At 38.3% G+C, this 17,889-nt stretch overlaps 1 protein-coding gene across 1 annotated transcript; it reads left to right on the top strand.

Annotated features, from left to right (window-relative positions):
• The first annotated feature begins 1,366 nt into the window (after positions 1-1,366).
• On the top strand, positions 1,367-14,724 carry LOC128666841 (cytochrome P450 2G1). Its single transcript, XM_053721643.1, has 9 exons — positions 1,367-1,623; positions 7,795-7,957; positions 8,294-8,443; positions 8,598-8,758; positions 8,910-9,086; positions 11,811-11,952; positions 12,126-12,313; positions 12,411-12,552; positions 13,614-14,724. Exons 1-9 carry the CDS (start codon positions 1,453-1,455, stop codon positions 13,793-13,795), a joined length of 1,476 nt encoding a protein of 491 aa, XP_053577618.1. The 5' UTR covers positions 1,367-1,452; the 3' UTR covers positions 13,796-14,724.
• Positions 14,725-17,889: the final 3,165 nt, after the last annotated feature.

Raw genomic sequence — 17,889 nt, forward strand, 5'->3', positions numbered from 1 at the left:
TTTAGTTACAGTGCTACTTTTTTTAAGTGGGTCGGACTCAGTAATAAATCATTTACCTGTAACAGTGGCCGCAGGTCGGGACCCAAACATTCCAAACACTCTGCCAGTTGTTACACTAGTTTTTGTCTCAGCTGGTGGCTGTGGCTGAGATTCAAGAAAGTAAGAACGCTTCTGAAGGGTGGGGTTCTACCACCAAGACTGCTAGCCCCAGCCACTGAAATAGCACGCCGTCTACCTCTGTCTCTAGAACTACTGCTAGCGCTGGTGGCAGGGTGTTGCACCATTATTGCTGTTGTGGCTTAGTCTGTAGTGGGGGGGGGGGCTGCAACTGATGATGTTGTGGCTCCTGTAGTAGCTGGGGAATGAATAGGTCTGCTGAAGCTGCGCTTGGAGGAGGCAGGGCCCTTATTGTCAGGTTTAGTTTTATGCATTTTTTTTATTTTTTATTGAAATTAAAAGAATTGTTTGCTGCTGGGACATTATATGCCACGGTCACAGTGTACTGAAGACACAACCAGTCCACCATCAGACTAGCAGCAATGTAAGAAGAACTTATAAGTAAGTAATATAACTAAGTAAAAAAAAAGAGAACTTTATTTTAAATTAATAATTAGCATTAGAATATTATATATTAGCAAATGCACTGCTAGCACGCTGGTACATACTGGTCTGAGACTGAAAACATTAGGCAGTAACTTAAAATTCCCTCTTTGACTTCAATCCCTCCCCCTGAGAATGCTGAATGGGCAGAAAATGTCACAAGATTTGACCGATAGCCTGATAGAACCTGTCAATCTATTTAATGCTTCATCCTGGTTTTCATTCATTGCACAATTATTTTCTGTATGGTTTCAGTTTTGTTTTCGATATTTTCTTTCCTTCCGAATACGAATGCACATCCCTACTCATATATATATCTCTGATGAAGAGCATGTGAGCATGCGCGAAACGCGTCAGATCTAGCACCCCTTGCACACCTGTGATAGTGCTACTCACCTTTGTGTATTCAATAAACCACTTTGGCATCAAGTTCCTGGCTCCTCGTTTCCTTTTCTGTGTATCCTATATATATATATATATATATATATATATATATATATATATATATACAGAGAGAGAGAGAAAGAGATAAAAATGTAGAAACACTATCAAAGGAATATACTAATATAATAACAAGGAGCAATATAGCATTATGTAGAAGCAGACAACGAAATAATGATTAAGAAATATATACAATAATATGCAGTAATATACAAAGATACAACAAAAGGCAGGAATATAAAAGATACAGACTGTCTTATTGTTATAAGAAGCAACATGTTGCTGACTGGGCAGTAATGAGTTAAGAGGGTGTGTCAGGAACTGCTCTGCAAAAAGCCTGGTCATTGATAACTGCTTTCTATACAATAACATATAGTGTCTGTCCTTGGTTATCCACAGTTTGCCTTAGCTATGGAACTGACTGGCTTTTTGCTGCTCTTTCTATTATCTGTCCTCCTGATACTTCTGGCTCAGAGGTTCTTTAGTAAACAAGGAAATCTTCCACCAGGTCCTACCCCACTCCCTCTGCTGGGAAACCTGCTGCAACTAAAAAGCAGAGAGATACACACAGTCATGTTACAGGTAACTACAGTACCCAGTGAATCACTTTGTGGGCTAAGCTGATGCGAGGACAGGACCTAATCTTACTAACAGTGACATGTTTATGGGCTCAGTACCTGCTAGGACTAAAGTGTACTAATTACAGTGACATGTTTATGGGCTCAGTACCTGCTAGGACTAAAGTGTACTAATTACAGTGACATGTTTATAGGCTCAGTACCTGCTAGGACTAAAGTGTACTAATAACAGTGACATGTTTATGGGCTCAGTACCTGCTAGGACTAAAGTGTACTAATTACAGTGACATGTTTATAGGCTCAGTCCCTGCTAGGACTAAAGTGTACTAATGACAGTGATATGTTTATGTGCTCAGTCTCTGCTAGGACTAAAGTGTACTAATTACAGTGACATGTTTATGGGCTCAGTCTCTGCTAGTACTAAAGTGTACTAATGACAGTGCCATGTTTATGTGCTCAGTCCCTGCTAGACTAAAGTGTACTAATGACAGTGACATGTTTATGTGCTCAGTCCCTGCTAGACTAAAGTTTACTAATGACAGTGACATGTTTATGTGCTCAGTCTCTGCTAGGACAAAAGTGTACTAATGACAGTGACATGTTTATGGACTCAGTCCCTGCTAGACTAAAGTGTACTAATGACAGTGACATGTTTATGTGCTCAGTCCCTGCTAGGACTAAAGTGTACTAATGACAGTGATATGTTTATGTGCTCAGTCCCTGCTAGGACTAAAGTGTACTAATGACAGTGACATGTTTATGCGCTCATCCTCTGCTAGGACTAAAGTGTACTAATGACAGTGACATGTTTATGTGCTCAGTCTCTGCTAGAACTAAAGTGTACTAATGCCAGTGACATGTTTATAGGCTCAGTCTCTGCTAGGACTAAAGTGCACTACTGACAGTGACATGGTTATGTGCTCAGTCTCTGCTAGGGCTAAAGTGCACTAATGACAGTGACATGTTTATGTGCTCAGTCCCTGCTAGGACTAAAGTTTACTAATGACAGTGACATGTTTATGGGCTCAGTCTCTGTTAGGTCTAAAGTGTACTAATGACAGTGATATGTTTATGTGCTCAGTCCCTGCTAGGACTAAAGTGTACTAATGACAGTAACATATTTATGTGCTCTGTCTCTGCTAGGACTAGAGTGTACTAATGACAGTGACATGTTTATGTGCTCAGTCCCTGCTAGGACTAAAGTGTACTAATGACAGTGGCATGTTTATGGGCTCAGTCCCTGCTAGGACTAAAGTGTACTAATGACAGTGACATGTTTATGGGCTCAGTCCCTGCTAGGACTAAAGTGTACTAATGACAGTGACATGTTTATGGGCTCAGTCCCTGCTAGGACTAAAGTGTACTAATGACAGTGACATGTTTATGGTCTCAGTCCCTGCTAGGACTAAAGTGTACTAATGACAGTGACATGTTTATGGGCTCTGTCTCTGCTAGGACTAAAGTGTACTAATCACAGTGATATGTTTATGGGCGCAGTCTCTGCTAGGACTAAAGTGCACTAATGACAGTGACATGTTTATGTGCTCTGTCTCTGCTAGGACTAAAGTGTACTAATGACAGTGACATGTTTATGTGCTCAGTCTCTGCTAGGACTAAAGTGCACTAATGACAGTGACATGTTTATGTGCTCAGTCCCTGCTAGGACTAAAGTGTACTAATGACAGTGACATGTTTATGTGCTCAGTACCTGCTAGGACCATAGTGTACTAATGACAGTGACATGTTTATGGGCTCTGTCTCTGCTAGGACTAAAGTGCACTAATGACAGTGACATGTTTATGTGCTCAGTCTCTGCTAGGACTAAAGTGCACTAATGACAGTGACATGTTTATGGGCTCAGTACCTGCTAGGACTAAAGTGTACTAATTACAGAGACATGTTTATGGGCTCAGTCTCTGCTAGTACTAAAGTGTACTAATGACTGTGACATGTTTATGGGCTCAGTCCCTGCTAGGGTCAAAGTGTACTAATGACAGTGACATGTTTATGGGCTCAGTCTCTGCTAGGACTAAAGTGTACTAACGACAGTGACATGTTTGTGTGCTCAGTCCCTGCTAGAACTAAAGTGTACTAATGACAGTGACATGTTTATGTGCTCAGTCTCTGCTAGGACTAAAGTGTACTAATGACAGTGACATGTTTATGTGGTCAGTCCTTGCTACGACTAAAGTGTACTAATGACAGTGACATGTTTATGTGCTCAGTTGCTGCTAGGACTAAAGTGTACTAATGACAGTGACATGTTTATGGGCTCAGTCCCTGCTAGGACTAAAGTGTACTAATGACAGTGACATGTTTATGTGCTCAGTCTCTGCTAGGTCTAAAGTGTACTAATGACAGTGACATGTTTATATGCTCAGTCCCTGCTAGGACTAAAGTGTACTAATGACAGTGACATGTTTATGGGCTCAGTGCCTGCTAGGACTAAAGTGTACTAATGACAGTGACATGTTTATATGCTCAGTCCCTGCTAGGACTAAAGTGTACTAATGACAGTGACATGTTTATGGGCTCAGTGCCTGCTAGGACTAAAGTGTACTAATGACAGTGACATGTTTATGTGCTCATCCTCTGCTAGGACTAAAGTGTACTAATGACAGTGACATGTTTATGTGCTCATCCTCTGCTAGGACTAAAGTGTACTAATGACAGTGACATGTTTATGGGCTCAGTGCCTGCTAGGACTAAAGTGTACTAATGACAGTGACATGTTTATGGGCTCAGTGCCTGCTAGGACTAAAGTGTACTAATGACAGTGACAAGTTTATGTGCTCAGTTGCTGCTAGGACTAAAGTGTACTAATGACAGTGACACGTTTATGTGCTCAGTTCCTGCTAGGACTAAAGTGTAGTAATGACAGTGACATGTTTATGTGCTCAGTCCCTGCTAGGACTAAAGTGTACTAATGACAGTGACATGTTTATGTGCTCAGTCCCTGCTAGGACTAAAGTGTACTAATGACATTGACATGTTTATGGGCTCAGTGCCTGCTAGGACTAAAGTGTACTAATGACAGTGACATGTTTATGGGCTCAGTGCCTGCTAGGACTAAAGTGTACTAATGACAGTGACAAGTTTATGTGCTCAGTTGCTGCTAGGACTAAAGTGTACTAATGACAGTGACATGTTTATGGGCTCAGTCCCTGCTAGGACTAAAGTGTACTAATGACAGTGACATGTTTATGGGCTCAGTCCCTGCTAGGACTAAAGTGTACTAATGACAGTGACATGTTTATGTGCTCAGTCCCTGCTAGGACTAAAGTGTACTAATGACATTGACATGTTTATGGGCTCAGTGCCTGCTAGGACTAAAGTGTACTAATGACAGTGACATGTTTATGGGCTCAGTGCCTGCTAGGACTAAAGTGTACTAATGACAGTGACAAGTTTATGTGCTCAGTTGCTGCTAGGACTAAAGTGTACTAATGACAGTGACATGTTTATGGGCTCAGTCCCTGCTAGGACTAAAGTGTACTAATGACAGTGACATGTTTATGGGCTCAGTCCCTGCTAGGACTAAAGTGTACTAATGACAGTGACATGTTTATGTGCTCAGTCCCTGCTAGGACTAAAGTGTACTAATGACAGTGACATGTTTATGTGCTCAGTCCCTGCTAGGAATAAAGTGTACTAATGACAGTGATATGTTTATGTGCTCAGTCCGTGCTAGGACTAAAGTGTACTAATGACAGTGACATGTTTATGTGCTCAGTCCCTGCTAGGAATAAAGTGTACTAATGACAGTGACATGTTTATGTGCTCAGTCCCTGCTAGGACTAAAGTGCACTAATGACAGTGACATGTTTATGTGCTCAGTCCCTGCTAGGACTAAAGTGTACTAATGACAGTGACATGTTTATGTGCTCAGTCTCTGCTAGGACTAAAGTGTACTAATGACAGTGACATGTTTATGGGCTCAGTCCCTGCTAGGAATAAAGTGTACTAATGACAGTGACTTGTTTATGTGCTCAGTCCCTGCTAGGACTAAAGTGTACTAATGACAGTGACATGTTTATGTGCTCAGCCTCTGCTAGGACTAAAGTGTACTAATGACAGTGACATGTTTATGGGCTCAGTCCCTGCTAGGAATAAAGTGTACTAATGACAGTGACAAGTTTATGTGCTCAGTTGCTGCTAGGACTAAAGTGTACTAATGACAGTGACATGTTTATGGGCTCAGTCCCTGCTAGGACTAAAGTGTACTAATGACAGTGACATGTGTATGGGCTCAGTCCCTGCTGGGACTAAAGTGTACTAATGACAGTGACATGTTTATGTGCTCATCCTCTGCTAGGACTAAAGTGTACTAATGACAGTGACATGTTTATGTGCTCAGTGTACTAATGACAGTGACATGTTTATGTGCTCTGTCTCTGCTAGGACTAAAGTGTTCTAATGACAGTGACATGTTTATTGGCTCAGTGCCTGCTAGGACTAAAGTGCACTAATGACCGTGACATGTTTATGTGCTCAGTGCCTGCTAGGACTAAAGTGTACTAATGACCGTGACATGTTTATGTGCTCAGCCTCTGCTAGGACTAGAGTGTACTAATGACAGTGACATGTGTATGGGCTCAGTCCCTGCTAGGACTAAAGTGTACTAATGACAGTGACATGTGTATGGGCTCAGTCCCTGCTGGGACTAAAGTGTACATGTTTATTGGCTCAGTACTTGCAAGGCTAAAAATTTACTAATGACAGTGACATGTTAAGGAACATTTTTACAAACAGAAATCTCTCTGTATTAGCTCAGCTGAAATCCTCTGGCCCATAAATAGTTAAATGTTTTTAACTATAAACAAGGAATTTCTGCAGCTGGCAAAACGTCTCAGACATGTATACATGTCTCTAATATTAGTTCCTCTGCATATCTTTTGTATCAACAAGCTGTGTAATGTTGCATAGTTTTGGTAACCACTGCCAAGACAGGATACAGTTGTAAGTTTGCAGTGAAGAATGTGCTGCATAATGTGTTGTTAATGAGTGCTTTTATGGTTTGCCTTGTATGGGCGAGTCTGCACACAACCCTACCCAGAATACACCCACATGGTGCTGGGCTAAGGAACTGTGTTTACATACAATAGCAGCACGCTCATACAATGAAGTCCTGGCTGTGTATGCTGTAATGTTATGTCATAGACATGAGCACTCAGACATTACGCAATAATAGTGACAGATAATGTAGGAACAGAGTGACCTAATGACAGTGTCATATATTTCATGGGTTAAAAGGGCAATCCCATGACTGTGAAGCATTCAACCCTTTTACTGCTGAGAAATTTCAAATACGTGTGATAAAGCTCATTTAGACATCCATTTCTGTGCTTTTTCATGTGAGGTACCTGCACAAATCTTACTTAAAGGGACACGAAACCCAATTTTTTTCTTTCATGATTCAGATAGAGAAAACAATTTTAAACAACTTTCTTATTTACTTCTATTATCTAATTTATTTCATTCTCTTGGTATCATTTGTTGAAGGAGCCGCAATGCACTAATGGTTTCTAACTGAACACATGGGTGAGCCAATCACAATTGATATATATATGCAGCCACCAATCAACAGCTAGAATCTATGTTCTCTGCTGCTCCTGAGCTTGCCAAGATAAACTTATGGCGGGGGAGGGTGGTCCCTATGGATGATAATTTTTTTTAAATTAATATATATTTTTTTTAAATAATACAATTTCTATAAACTGGGTACTGGCAGATAACTGGCTGCTACTAGGAAGAGAGGGGAGAGAACTATTTAGGAGGGATCAGGGAGGTTTGAGGAGGGATACAATTATACCAAAATGGTCCTATATGAGTACTTCGGGTTATCTACTAAAAAGTATTTATAGTTTTGAAAGGTAAAAAAAAAAAAGGCTCTATTTCTGAATAAATGGAGTGATACCAAAAATGCTAAAAGGTCTTTGGTATGTTGGGCAAATTTTTCTTTTTCCGGTAGAAAAGGGGCTAATGATAATGACATGTTTAATAAGTTAAAGGATCAGCCCACCATTGGGACCAAGTAACTACATGATAATTACGTCTGGTAGCTGAAAGATATGAAATATACAATGTTGGCCAGCAGGAACATAGCACTATACATTATGTTAAAAACGCCTCTTTTACAACATACTGATCTCACCTCAATATCTCTTCCCTACAGCTCAGCAAAAAGTATGGCCCTGTATATACTTTGTACATAGGCCCTTTCCCTTCAGTGGTTCTCTGTGGCTACAAAGCTGTGAAGGAGGCTTTGGTGGACCAAGGGGAGCAATTCAGTGGCCGAGCTATACTGCCCGTAGTGGATCTAACCAGCCAACAATATGGTAAGTTCATGAATAAGAGTAGAAAGAAAATGTAATATTTAAATACTCTGCCTTGCTATGTATACAGACATGGATGTCAAAATTCAGCTTTCATGATTCATATTTAGTGCCATGCTATCTAGGCAACATGTTAAGATGTAGGGGCCGATTTATAAAAGTGCGAACGGACATGATACAATGTAGCGTGTCATGTCTGCAGCACATCGATAAATGCAAAAAACATAGTGCTGCTTCATAACTGCTGTTTCCGGCGAGCCTGAAGGCCCTTGTTAAATCTACGCCATAACGTTTATTTTCTGCTACAAGGAAATATTTGATGTTACTTTTCTTCCACAGGTATAGCTTTTAGTAATGGTGAGCGGTGGAAAGAGCTGCGACGCTTCTCGTTGACCACCCTACGTAATTTTGGGATGGGAAAGAGGAGCATTGAGGAGAGAATTCAGGAGGAGATTCACTACTTATTGGATGCATTTCATGAAACACAAGGTCAAATACAAATTGCAAGACATACAAAAAAGCATAGAAGTGATAGAGAAGTATGAATGTTTAATGTTACAATACAGAATTTGGTGACGATGATGGAAAGAAGAAAATCCATCTGGTATGTAGAAAAGAATAATGCCAATTTTCTTCTCTCCAGGGTCACTATTCAGTCCGGCTTTCTTTATCCGACGCTCAGTTTCTAACGTTATTTGTTCTGTGATCTTTGGAAAGAGATTTGAATATACAGATCAGAAGTTACAAAAGCTACTAGACCTGATGTCAGAAAATCTACGTCGTGTGGACAATGTCTGGGTTCAGGTAAGTCATGCTAGATGCATAAAACTTCCCTGTCACCTTTTTTTATGAACCAATCGTACAATCTTGCACAGTGTGTAAGAAGATCCTTCATAATGTGCCATCATCTCCAGCAGAAGGAAATCTATGAAATGCATTTATCTTTGTTCCACAGCTGTACAATTTCTTCCCATTTATTCTGAACCTACTCCCTGGGCCTCATCACAAGCTGGCAGAAAATTACCAGGAGCAAATGCAATATGTTGAAGAGATTGTAAAAGAGCATGAAGCCACACTAGACCCATCATCCCCCAGAGATTATATTGATGCTTTCCTCATAAAAATGCAGCAGGTAAGATTCTAATGGGAAGATCCATATCCATTCAATAGAAATGCAATATATTTTGGGGATAAATTTATGGGAGTTTTCAATTATGGTCTTCATGTTTGGCAATTGACTTTGGTTCTACATGAAATATTCTAAAACACATTGAATGGTCCATGTCATTGGGTTACTTTTCTCTACCATGGGACTTTGAGTCAATGAGCATGAAACAAGATAGTGGTCTAGATTCAATAAAACCTTGCCACAATATTGCACCTTAAAAATTACAGAAGTCCATTATAATCAATGGTTGTATATTTTATAGGGTAGTATTGTAAACTGACTTTGGTTTTACATGGGATATTCTAAAACACATTGAAAGATCCATGTCAGGGATACTAGCATCACAAAACATTATAGAACAAATATGTTAAAACGGGAAAATATACACTCTCTATAAAACAGTCAACTTAAACATATGCATAAAAGAAAACCATAAAAAAGGAACAAGAAATAAAAGAAAAATTAGACAACAGTGTCAGTTTTAATATAATAACATGACTGTAAGCTGAGATACTTTACCGTGGCAAGGGGCAATATAGTCTTCATGTTTGGCTAAGATGTAGGAGAAAAAACCCTGATCATGCCTCCAGAGGGCTACAGAACACTTATGGCACGATTGCTGAGATGCCTCTCATCCTATTCAACATGGCTACTATATCCTAATCAAAAGACACCTGAAAATTTTACAATTACAAACAATTCCATAATCAATTTTAAAAAGTTTTGTTGTAATAATGATTGCTTTTCCACGACATTGGTTCTTATTTGATGGGCAAGATATCACGCACTGGGGCGCTTAACAGAAAAAAGGGATATGAAACAGTGCTCCTTTAGTAAAAAAAACCCCAAATATGTTAAATTAAAATAAACATGAAAAGAAACAGATTTAGTTGTTTCCTTGAAAAATGAGCACATAAACTCTCAATGTAGCCACTGCCCTCAGGGAGATAAGAGAGGAGACATCTTTTGAACCTATGTTGCATTCTGCCTCTTCTGAGCATGAGCAAAACATAGTTGCTATCTCTCTATCTGAATAGTAAACCAGCTCATATTACTCTAGAAGTTTTATGACCTCAAAATAGCTATGCCTGTATGTAGAGACCCAGGAAAGTGAATTTTTATTAAGTATAACCACTGCTTAGTGCTTTTTTTTATTACAATTAAACAGACTGTTTAATATTCTTTTAATGGCAAGACCTCCCACTAACTAAACTCTGGAAAAGATAGGTAAAGTGATGCTTAATAGCATTTTAAACACAATCTTGCCTTTACAACAAGGACCTTTTGTAGACTCACAAACTTCCATGGATCTTGCCCAGTGTTATGATGGCTTAAATCACTAGAAGATCATTATTTTCTCTTATACCTCTTTCCTGAAACATCATAAACGTTTAATTTCCATCTCTATCACTGTTTTAGTCTCCTTGCATAAACCGTCTTCTTTTTTTCCCCTCCTTCACTTACCTTAAAAGTTGCTCTCTTTTTTAACTCCTTTTCACAGTTATCTATAATCAATTCCAAAACAAAAATCTCTTCACAGTTATCCTATTATATCCCCCACCCCACAAAACTATAGAATCAGCAATCCATACAATAACTTAATCATTCAAAAATATAATCGAGAAGGCTGCACTCTGACCTAAATAATGCCTCTTTATTTAGGTCATAAGCAGCAATGTTTCAGGGGACCTGCCTCTCCGTTAATAAAAAATAATATATTATTTAATAGGGATGTGCAATATGCAATCATAAGGGTTCGAATTACAATGTATTGTGAATTTTATTTAAGAATTAAATATATATATTTTTTTCTCTCTTTCCAAACCCTTATGATATTGGAAAATGTATGTAAAGAATTGAACTAATATAAATAAATTATTTTAAAATTAAATAATGAAGGTATATATTAAAAATTGGATACAATAGGATTCAAACTCTAATCCTTTAGTTACCATTTTATTTCTCTGCCAATGTACTATATATTTTAACACAATTTAAGGGGATATAAATAATATTTATCAAATGTATATTGGAAAAAATTGTAAATTATATCTATTGGGAATCAAACCCTAGTGTTTTGGTTCATAGCTCAACGCTCTACCATTGCACCAAATGTTCCCAAAGGAAGACATAGGGGCCGATTTATCATGGCCCGAATGGGGCCAAATACCCGTTTCCGTGCGAGCCTTCAGGCTCACAGGAAACAAGAGTTAAGAAGCAGTGATCTTAAGACCGCTGCTCCTTAACTCGTCTGCTGCCTCTGAGGCTGCAAACATCAATCCGCCCGATCGCATACGATCGGGATGATTGACACCCCCTGCTAGCGGCCGATCTGCAGGGGGCGGCATTGCCCAAACAGTTCACCAGAACTGCTTGTGCAATGATAAATGCTGATAGTGTATGCTGTCAGCATTTATCGATGTCTGGCGGACATGATCGCTACAGCGGATCATGTCCGCAAGACAAATGATAAATCGGCCCATAGAGACAAAAAAATATATATGGGGATTAAAGAATATGTTTAAAATGTTCTTGTTATAAACTATTGTTATTAGATCTCTTCATTATAGCTTTTTAAACATATTTTAAAATGGGTAAATTCTTTTGTTTCACCAAAACTACACAAAGCTTTCTTGAATATGTGTATCATAATCTATTATATATGTCTTTTTCTTGTATTGTCTATAGGAAAGCAAGAATCCGCAAAGTGAATATTCCAAACAAAATCTTTTCTCAGCTGCTCTGGATATATTTTTTGCAGGGCAGGAATCCACTAGCAGTACTTTGGGATATGGACTGCTAATCCTTATGAAGTACCCTCATATTAAAGGTATGACAATTGGGAAAAGGGTTTAATAAACTTACCCATATCACAGTAATCTTATACACACATTTTTTGACATACTACAATTAAAAGACACTGATTCTGGTCTAAAAAGCCACTTCTTTGGAACGACAATAAATAAACATGTTCTGAGTTATTATTACTGTTTTAACAACCAGAAAAGGTCCAGGCTGAAATAGAAACTGTTATCGGAAGGTCTCGAAGACCTTGCATGGAGGACCGAGCCAAGATGCCTTATACAGAAGCTGTTCTTCATGAGATCATGAGGTTTATTGACTTCCTACCTATCGGAGCCCCCCGTTCAGTGACAGATGATACTAAGTTCAGAGAATACACCATACCAAAGGTAATGATGGCTGCAGCTAAAACCTTTGTAGCACTTTTCATTCAGATATCTACTTGTGTCAAAACGTTTTGACCTGGATTTTCTTCTGTCCTCACAGGGAACCACTGTCTTTGCACTTCTCCATTCTGTGCTCTATGATCCATCTCTGTTTGAAAACCCTGATGTGTTTGATCCTCAACATTTCTTAGATCAGAATGGTTCTTTCAAGAAGAGTGAGGGCTTTATGGCATTCTCTGCAGGTTGGAAACCATCTATTGCATCTCTTTCTTTCAATATTTACCATTTTACTACTACAGTATCTACACACCACAAAAAATAGTTTCTTTATCATCATGCACCTCATGTTTTTCCTTAACCACCTCTGCCCCTTCTTCAAAGCCTTTTATTTTTCTTCTACCCTGTCCATACAAGCTTATTCTCTAGTCTGTCTGTATATATATATATATATATATATATATATATATATATATATATATATATATATATATATATATATATATGTGTGTGTGTGTGTTTTTATATAGTTTTTTTTTATATATATATGTGTGTGTATATATATATATACGTTGATTGGAGTAGCCATGTTAGTCCAGAGATTTAGATATCAAAATAACAAGAGTATTGCATTGAGCAATGATACTTTTTTTATTGGACTAACTATACATTTATAAGATGACAAGCTTTCGGAAGAGTTCCTTCCTTTATCAAGTCTGAAGCAATACTGACCTATTCAATTGGAATTTACAGATTGTATCTTAAAACACAGAATAGCTAAGAAGACAGTGCAGGGAGAGGAGGAGGTGTCGTAAAAATCATGAGGGGGGCTTAGGCTTACCTAAGCCCCCCTCATGATTTTTACGACACCTCCTCCTCTCCCTGCACTGTCTTCTTAGCTATTCTGTGTTTTAAGATACAATCTGTAAATTCCATTGAATTGGTCAGTATTGCTTCAGACTTGATAAAGGAAGGAACTCTTCCGAAAGCTTGTCATCTTATAAATGTATAGTTAGTCCAATAAAAAAAAGTATCATTGCTCAATGCAATACTCTTGTTATTTTGATATATATATATATATATATATATATATATAATCTCCAAATATTTTGGTTTCTTCCACTTATCGTTTCTCATATTTTCTACTCCCTTGTGTTTTTCTCACCCCCCACCTTTCTCTTTCATTTATTTTACTACAACGTTTCAGCACTTTTCCCCCATTTCTCACACTCTCATAAGCATTTCTGATCTGTTATATTAACTGACACTAAATCCAGAAATGCATTCCCCATCTTCACCACAACAGGTAAACGGATCTGTCCTGGGGAGGCCCTAGCTCGTATGGAGCTGTTCCTGTTCTTTACCTCAATCTTACAGAAGTTTGACCTTGATCCTTTCGGCACCCCTGAAGATATTGACCTTTCTCCAGAATATAGCGGGTTTGGGAAAATGGCTCCCTCTTATAAACTGAAGCTTATTGCATATTAAATAGTGCATCTCTATGTGTTTAAAATCAGCAGTATTCAAAGTTCTGTGAGGGAATCGGCATACTACCTCAAATGTCTAATGACATGTCTAATCTTTTTCCTTTACTTGGTTAAAACATGCAGAACAGAGAGAGCTCACTGCCTGTCAAATAGTACAGAATACATAAGCCAGTCACTGAGTGCCACCTCATGTGTATACGCCACTATAATGAAGTTATCTTGCATTCTATTGAAATGATATTAAAGGACCAGTTCACACTAGAGCTGCAAATGCTTAGCTGCATTAGCACAGTCTTACAAATTAAAATCAATGTATAAACAATAAACTTAGCAATATAAAAAGTTTTTTTTTTTTTACTTTTTAGTTTGTATTTTACCTATTAATCTCAATGCCACTGGAACTCCCAGTTAAAAGGGCTGGACAACAAAGATCTATTATCACGCCCCCTGACCAATTAAATATAGCTATTTTAATCTATGCAAATGTTATGAGTGTGTATGCAATGTGATGAGCTTCACCTGCATGTATCCTAAATAAAAATGTATTTGGTATTTATACCCTTTATGTGTTACAGTAGAGTAGCAAAGGGTTAAATGGAGAGTGATTTGACCTACGTAAAACATTCTGCTCATAAAGCAGAGCGGCAGGAAGCCTTAAGAAAGAAAGCCGTCAGGGGATCAAACCCAGATCAGAGCACTCACTAATTATCTTGACGACGGGTGTGCTGCTAAATATGCAGAGCTACAAATGTTGGCAGTTGATTCCATTCTGTGGCAGGAGGGGTACGATGAGCATGTGATTTAGTAACATGTATAACCTCTCTGACCCCCAAGCCTGTAAATTACTGGGAATTGTACTTTACAGCAGAGCTCCGTCTCATTAAAATGTCACTGTTATCCCAGCAAGAAAATAAACTGTTTACAGTTGAACACGGACTAGCTTCCTTGCCATGACACCACAGTTGGGGGAGGCACATGGGCTCTGCTGCACTGAAGTGAGTGAAAGCAGACTGGCCGCATGGCCAAAAACTATGTCAATGGGTATTGGTAATGTAGTTTGAAAACTGATATTTCAAAAAAATGGGTAAACTGTCCCTTTAATATAGGATGGACAAAAAAAATAATAATACTTTGCTTGTGTGTAAAAAATGTTGCTTGTCCCAGGCTCCGATGAGCCAAGTTCTGTGACCTAGGTTTTGTTCAAAATTCTGCAAATTGCTTAGATTAGTTATTGATTATGGGCATTTTGAAGAAAGCTTAGGTCATAGAATTAGCTTTTTGGCCTCTCTATGTAGAATGGAACAAGCAAAATGTTCACATAAAAACAAAATATGTTCTTTTAACAGGCAAGGGTATTATTTTTATATTTAAGGCCCCCATTTATCAAATGCTGGGCAAACAAGGTTTGCTCCAGGGACCCTGTTGGTCCAGCATTGTGGTGAGTCTGCAGTTATCATTGCACAAGCAAATGCTCACGCCGCCATGCCCCCTCCTCTCGCATGAGAGCAGGGCTTGCCAGCCAATCAGATCTGATCAGGATAATTTAAATGGATAGAAAGGTCAACAGTGAGATGTGCATGGGTGCATTTAAGTAGAAACATTTATGCAATATGCTTCCATTAGCAAAAATGCTTTGAGCAAAAGTTTTTAGTGTTTTTAGAAGCATGTGCACATATGCGGTGAGAGTCTGTGCACCAGTATTCAAACCACACCTACTGAGAGTCCAATTGGCCTCAAATCTGCAGGGGGCGGCATTGCATAAATCGGCCCCAAAGAGTTATTCCAGTCAAATCTGAAATGCACATAGATGAATTACATCTTTGAGTAGAAACATATTTACAATATATATATATGTGTGTAACAAAAGCAAATGCACTCTCAGGACTTCCACAAAATTCTTTAATGGAACGTTTTCGGGGTTCACAACCCCGAAAACGTTCCATTAAAGAATTTTGTGGAAGTCCTGAGAGTGCATTTGCTTTTGTTACATATGCTATTTATACTTGCACCCAGGCTGCTGTCTCTTGGTGGGCTGAACTGGAGATTATCTGGATAATATATATACAGTTGTGCTTATAAGTTTACATACCCTGGCAGAATTTTTTGATTTCTTGGCCATTTTTCAGAGAATATGAATGAATGGTTCAGTTTGATAACATACTGTATTCATCTTGCCATCAATTCTCACCAAATTTCCTGTGCCTTTGTAGCTCACACATCCCCAAAACATCAGCGATCCACCTCCGTGTTTCACAGTAGGAATGGCGTAGCATTCATCATAGGCCTTGTTTACTTCTCTCCAAATGTAGCGTTTATGGTTGTGGCCTTTTATGACTTTGTGCCAGAAGGTTTGAGGCTTGTCTCTGTGCTGTTTGGCGTATTGTAAGCCGGATACTTTGTGGCATTTGCGTAGTAATGACTTTCTTCTGGCGACTCGAACATGCAGCCCATCTTTCTTCAAGTGCCTCCTGAAACAGCCACACCACATGTCCTGTATTTCACCTGAAGTTATTTGTGGGTTCCTGGCAGTTGTGGTTTGGTTTCAACAGAACTCCTCATTTTCAACAGAACCCCTCATTTTCCACTTCTTTATTAGAGTTTGAACACTGCTGATTTGCATTTTCAATTCCTTGGATATCTTTTTTATATCCCTTTCCTGTTTTATACAGTTCAACTACATTTTCCCGCAGATCCTTTGACAATTCTTTTGCTTTCCCCATGACTCAGAATCCAGAATCGTCAGTGCAGCACTGGATGAAAGATGCAAGGGTCTGTCAGGAGTCCAGAAACTCATTGACCTTTTATACACACACACACTAATTACAAGCAAACAGATCACAGGATAGGATGGTTACCTTTAATAGCCTGTCAAACCCCTTTGCGTCAACTTGTGTGCATGTTATCAGGCCAAAATCACCAGGGTATGTAAACTTTTGATCAGGGTAATTTGGGTAGTTTCTGTTGTCATTATGATTTAAAAAGAGTAAACACAGTTGATTGATAATAAATGGCCTCAGCCAAACACTAACCATGAGTGAAAGAAAAGTTTTTGTGTTATCATTCATATTCTCTGAAAAATGGCAAAGAAATCATAAATTCTGCCAGGGTATGTAAACTTATGAGCACAACTGTATATATATATATATATATATATATATATATATATATATATATATATATAGATATATATATAGATATATATAGGCAAAAATGCTTCTAGTAAAATTTATTACTGTTTTAGTATTAGTATTTTTTTGTGCACCAGCATTTTAAATACTGCAGCTGTTCAGAGCACCAGTGGGGCTTGTATCATGTTAGCGATGATGAAAATTGAGTCATTACCAAATGGTACAAGCACCTGAGGCTCTCTGGGCAAATGCTGGTGCATGGAGCATACTTAAAAATACCCTCTTAAAAAAGCTATAGTTTTTACTAGAATCATTTTTACTTTTACATGTATATTGCAAAAATGCTTCTATTGAAAACTGAAATGCACCATGTCCTTTAACTAGCATTTCAGGCCTCCAAAGCTGCGTCTGTCATAAATGAAGACTTATGTTTCAGGTTATTCTTAGGTTATTGTTTTCTTAAAGTATGAATATTAGACAAAACATCTTGATATATATTTTCCAATAAAAACAGTGTTAAATGACAACAAGTTATATTATGTGGATGTGTATTTACAGTGTGTGTATTAAATATAAATATGTGCATAAACTTCTCAGTGTAGCAGGAGGGTTAATTAGACCTCAACTAAAAATATTGCAACTGGTTATTTTAAGCCTTTACCTTTGATCTTTAAACACACACAGGAAGTGCTGATAACATTGGATAACAAGAAATGTGATTTTACAGCAAGCTTAAAGGGATATAAAAGTGCAAAAGAAAATACTTTAATATGCTAAAGCATTTTACTATTATTTACTATTGCTTGCATATATTTGTGTGTTTAGCACCCTACAAAGGGATTAAACTCATAGTTACATTCATCTCCAGAGCACAAATGCACTACTAGGAGCTAGCTGAGCCAATAAGAGACAAATGTGTGTAGCCACCAATCACCTGGTTGCTACCAGTAGTGCATTGCAGCTGCTA

Source organism: Bombina bombina, chromosome 7, assembly GCF_027579735.1.
Source record: "Bombina bombina isolate aBomBom1 chromosome 7, aBomBom1.pri, whole genome shotgun sequence".
In the NCBI taxonomy this organism is placed as follows: Eukaryota; Metazoa; Chordata; class Amphibia; order Anura; family Bombinatoridae; genus Bombina; species Bombina bombina.